The sequence below is a fragment of the Triticum dicoccoides genome, chromosome 4A (assembly GCF_002162155.2).
Source record: "Triticum dicoccoides isolate Atlit2015 ecotype Zavitan chromosome 4A, WEW_v2.0, whole genome shotgun sequence".
In the NCBI taxonomy this organism is placed as follows: Eukaryota; Viridiplantae; Streptophyta; class Magnoliopsida; order Poales; family Poaceae; genus Triticum; species Triticum dicoccoides.
The window spans coordinates 542,468,964-542,473,037 of record NC_041386.1 but is presented as its reverse complement, the minus strand read 5'-3'; the positions used below and the strand labels follow the sequence as shown (position 1 = coordinate 542,473,037).

Sequence of the window (4,074 nt, the reverse complement as noted above, 5' to 3'; positions counted from 1 at the left end):
TCCCAAAAACGGAAACGAAAACGAAAACGAATCACACAGCCCGCCTGCGCCACGCCGTACCACTCTCTCAATTAAAATTACACACTCTCAAAACAAAAACGATTCGCGCGCGCTCACTCCTCCCTTCCCCCGCCTCCGTTCAAAACGATTCAAGTTTCCACGCCCTCCGAAAACAAATTTCCCTCCTAATCCTCCAGATCGGCGAACGAATTTCTAAATCGCTGCGCCGCTTCCCCCCCAAACCTTCGAATCCAAAAGCCAATGGCGGCCTCCTCTCCCTCCATTTCAATCCCCCCCGCGCCTCCGCCTCCTACATAATCGCCTCTGCCCGAGCCTGCCACACTCCTCCTCCTCCTCCTGCCCTCCGCCGCCGCCCGCATACCCCTGCCCCCGCCGCGCCCGGAGTCGGAGGAGGAGCAGCCGCGCGATGGCCGACAAGGAGAACTCCGCCTACGCCGCCGCCGCCGCCGCCGCGCCCCGCATGACCCGCGCATCCACCAAGCGCGCCGCCGCCGTCACCGCCGTCGCCGTCGCCGCCAAGCGCAAGCGCGTCGCGCTCAGCGAGATCCCCACGCTCCCCAACGGCGCCCCCCAGCCGCACGCCAAGCCCAAGAAGCCGTCGTCCCAAGTCTCCAATCCCAAGAAGAGGTCCATCTCGTCCCTGTCCCAGTCCCTCCCCGCGCCCAAGCCGGCGACCGACGCGGCCGACGAGACCGGCGACCCGCAGCTCTGCGCTCCGTACGCGTCCGACATCTACTCCTACCTCCGATCCATGGAGGTGCGCGCCGTTCTTCCCCGGTCACATCGGTTTAATCAATTTCCTCGCTCGTTGCTGGGTTCTGACGAGCTGTGTGACTGCGTCACAGGTCCAGGCGAAGCGGCGGCCGGCGGCGGATTACATCGAGAGGGTGCAGGTGGACGTCACCCCCAATATGCGCGGCATCCTCGTCGACTGGCTCGTCGAGGTCGCCGAGGAGTACAAGCTCGTCTCCGACACGCTCTACCTCACCGTCTCATACATCGACCGCTTCCTCTCGGCCAACTCCCTCAACCGTCAGAAGCTGCAGCTCCTGGGCGTCTCGGCCATGCTCATTGCCTCGTAAGCCCCCGTTTTGTCCCCATTTCTATGCAGAATGTTCAGTTAAACCAAGAATTTAGCCTGACTTGAGATCCGTTGTGTGGATCCAGTAAGTACGAGGAGATCAGCCCCCCAAACGTGGAGGACTTCTGCTACATCACTGACAACACCTACATGAAGCAGGAGGTGTGTGTTCTTCTCTTGCTTGCTTGGTTCATCTGTGTTAGATCTTGCAATTGGTCGATGCTAGCTTAGAGTGCTGATCTGGGTTCTTGTGGGCATGTGCAGCTTGTTAAGATGGAGAGGGATATACTAAACAATCTCAAGTTTGAGATGGGCAATCCTACCGCTAAGACCTTCCTAAGGTATATCAAAAACCAAATTATTCTGAATTGCTGTTGTGAACCCTGTTTGTTGCTACGAATGTGTTCCTAAATCTTGTTCTGTTTGCTTCCTTCCCTATCTGCAGGATGTTCATCAAATCTGGCCAAGAAGAGAAGAAGGTAATGGCCCACTACTCTCATACATACTACCTTTGAGCCATACTGCTGTTAAATTGGTTGATGTTCATCATGTGCATTGTTGTCTCACTCAACTCATGTTTTTTTCTGCAGTATCCTAGCCTGTTGCTGGAGTTCATGGGGAGCTATCTCACCGAGCTGAGCCTTTTGGATTATGGCTGTGTCCGGTTCTTGCCATCAGCTGTTGCAGCTTCAGCGGTGTTTGTTGCACGGCTGACCCTTAATCCAGACTCCAACCCTTGGGTATGGAACAGTTCCATGTCATTCAAAAACTCTGCTTCTGAACTATCTGCTTTGAAATGGCATCTCATTTTTGTTTTGCGTGGTTGTAGAGCAAGAAGTTGCAATCAGTAACCGGGTACAGCGCATCCGAGCTGAAGGATTGCATTACCGCCATACATGACCTGCAGCTCAGCAGGAAAGGGCAATCGTGGAATGCGATTCGGGACAAGTACAAGCAACACAGGGTAAGCATGCATCAGCAGTCCCATTTTAGATATGATCACTTACATGATTCTGCTGTTGATCTAACTGTGCAATCATCTCTGGAACAGTTCAAGGGCGTATCTGCATTGCTACCTCCTGTTGGGATCCCTGCATCATACTTTGAAGACCTCAAGGAGTAGGTGTTCCTCGGTGCTGCTGCAGTGAGATCAAATCAACACCCTCTGAGGTTTCCTCGAGCGTGATACATGATGAGTGAAGTTCAGGAGTGGCTTCGTCAGTCCAGCTAGGGTAGTCGCAGATCCTTAGGTGCTGGCAATGTCAAACCTCAGCTAGGTGCTTTCGGAGTTAAATTATTACAAATTAGCTTGGCAGGAGGCGAGGCAAGCGGAGACCTGTACCTGTGTATCATACCTATACGTTACACTCCGATGCTGTTTTTCTTTCTTAAAAACAACAGTCTAATGCCTTTATTTATTGGGCCGGACCCAGAATTGCAATGTTTGATTACCTGGTCTTTATTGGTCTTTTGCTAGTGTTATTTTCTGCTGACATGCTTTGGTGGGTAACTCTAGATCAGAGGCAAAATAAGGTGTGCAGAAATAAATCTGTTGTCCAGTATGCATTGACTAATTGATCATATTGACACGCATCAATATATTTTTTGTAGTTATTTGAGTGGCATGCCGCAACGCACTGTTTGCAGAGTCTTGATTAGTGTATGCTTTTGTAGCTTGATAAACAGATACTTCAGGCTAATGTTGGCCTGAATGTTCTACCCTGAAAATGAACATTGCAAGTATATGAAGTAATATGATGCCTTGTCAAAGCAGCCGTGAACCTTTCATGGATTAGCTTCAATTGCTGATACATCTCTCATGATTTGCTTGTGTTCATTGGTACCCTTTCTCCAGAGATACCATGACTTTAAGGAGGATAGCCATTGGTAACCCCTGCAGTGTTCAGTTTTCAGAGTGTGAGTTACAAACGAGAAGAAAGATAGCCATTGGCATGTAGGTCCATCCATGAGTTTTGCTATTGTTATTTTCCACTGACATGCTTTGGTGGGTAACTCTAGATCAGAGGCAAAATAAGGTGTACAGACATAATCTGTTGTCCACTATGGGTTGGCCGATCGATCATATTGACACAGATCAATATATTTCTGTAGTAATTTGAGTGGCATAACAATTAAATACATTTTTAAAAAATTGAGTGGCATACTGCAATGCACCGGGTGTCGAGTCTTGCTTAGTCTACGCATTTGCAGCTTGATAAACAAATACTTCAGACTAATGTTGGTGTTATGACCGGTCAGGTCTATGGCCGTCGGGGGCCCACTGGGCAGGCTTAAGGCCCAAGTTATCTTAGTTTATTTTCAGATTATGGTTATATATACAAGTTGTAAGACTATTTTGAGGATTAAGCAATAAGACTATTCTATTGCCCGGCTCCCAGAGGAGCCGGAACCCTAAAACCCTAGCCGTCTCTCTCCTGCGCCGCCGCCACCCAGCCGCAAGGACGGCGCCTTGCCGCCGGCCGCCGCGTTCTAGCCCACTCCCAGCTCCCTCTTTTCCCTACCACCTACGACCCAGAGGAGCCCGAACCCTAACTCCTAACACCTTGGTATCAGCCAACTCTGGTTCGACCATGTCCTCACCACCATCGCCGTCGCTGCCCGTGACCACCACCGCCGCGTTAGCGCCCCTCGCCACGGGGTCGCTGGTCCTCCCGTCCGCGCCGCTGGACCTCATCCCCGGCGCGTCAACCGGCCATCAGCCGGCCCCCATCACCGCTACGTCGCCATCGCCATCAACCCTACCGGCCCACTACACCCTGGAGGCCATGGCGGGGGTCCTCAACGACTTGGTCGTCGCGGTCCAGGGCATCCGGCTCTTCCTGGCCAGCCCGTACGGACCGCCACAGCCGCCCCCGCCGCCTGCGCCCTCCGGGCCGCCGGCGCTCCCGTGGTACTCAGTGCCCGCCGCGCTCGCCGGCGGCTACTCGGCGCTACAGCAGCCGGCCGCTCCA

The 4,074-nt window shown here is 52.7% G+C and overlaps 1 protein-coding gene across 1 annotated transcript; it reads left to right on the top strand.

Annotated features, from left to right (window-relative positions):
- The first annotated feature begins 227 nt into the window (after positions 1-227).
- LOC119286644 (cyclin-A3-1-like) lies at positions 228-2,553 on the top strand. Its single transcript, XM_037566063.1, has 8 exons — positions 228-778; positions 867-1,099; positions 1,189-1,264; positions 1,367-1,443; positions 1,548-1,581; positions 1,693-1,842; positions 1,932-2,066; positions 2,154-2,553. Exons 1-8 carry the CDS (start codon positions 428-430, stop codon positions 2,223-2,225), a joined length of 1,128 nt encoding a protein of 375 aa, XP_037421960.1. The 5' UTR covers positions 228-427; the 3' UTR covers positions 2,226-2,553.
- The last annotated feature ends 1,521 nt before the right edge of the window (positions 2,554-4,074 follow it).

Excerpts from the sequence above, each read along its gene's own strand:
- LOC119286644 (XM_037566063.1), top strand. The coding sequence starts at position 428 with ATGGCCGACAAGGAGAACTCCGCCTACGCCGCCGCCGCCGCCGCCGCG. Across the intron at positions 779-866 it reads CCTACCTCCGATCCATGGAG|GTCCAGGCGAAGCGGCGGCC; the intron begins GTGCGCGCCGTT and ends ACTGCGTCACAG. Across the intron at positions 1,444-1,547 it reads ACCGCTAAGACCTTCCTAAG|GATGTTCATCAAATCTGGCC; the intron begins GTATATCAAAAA and ends CCCTATCTGCAG.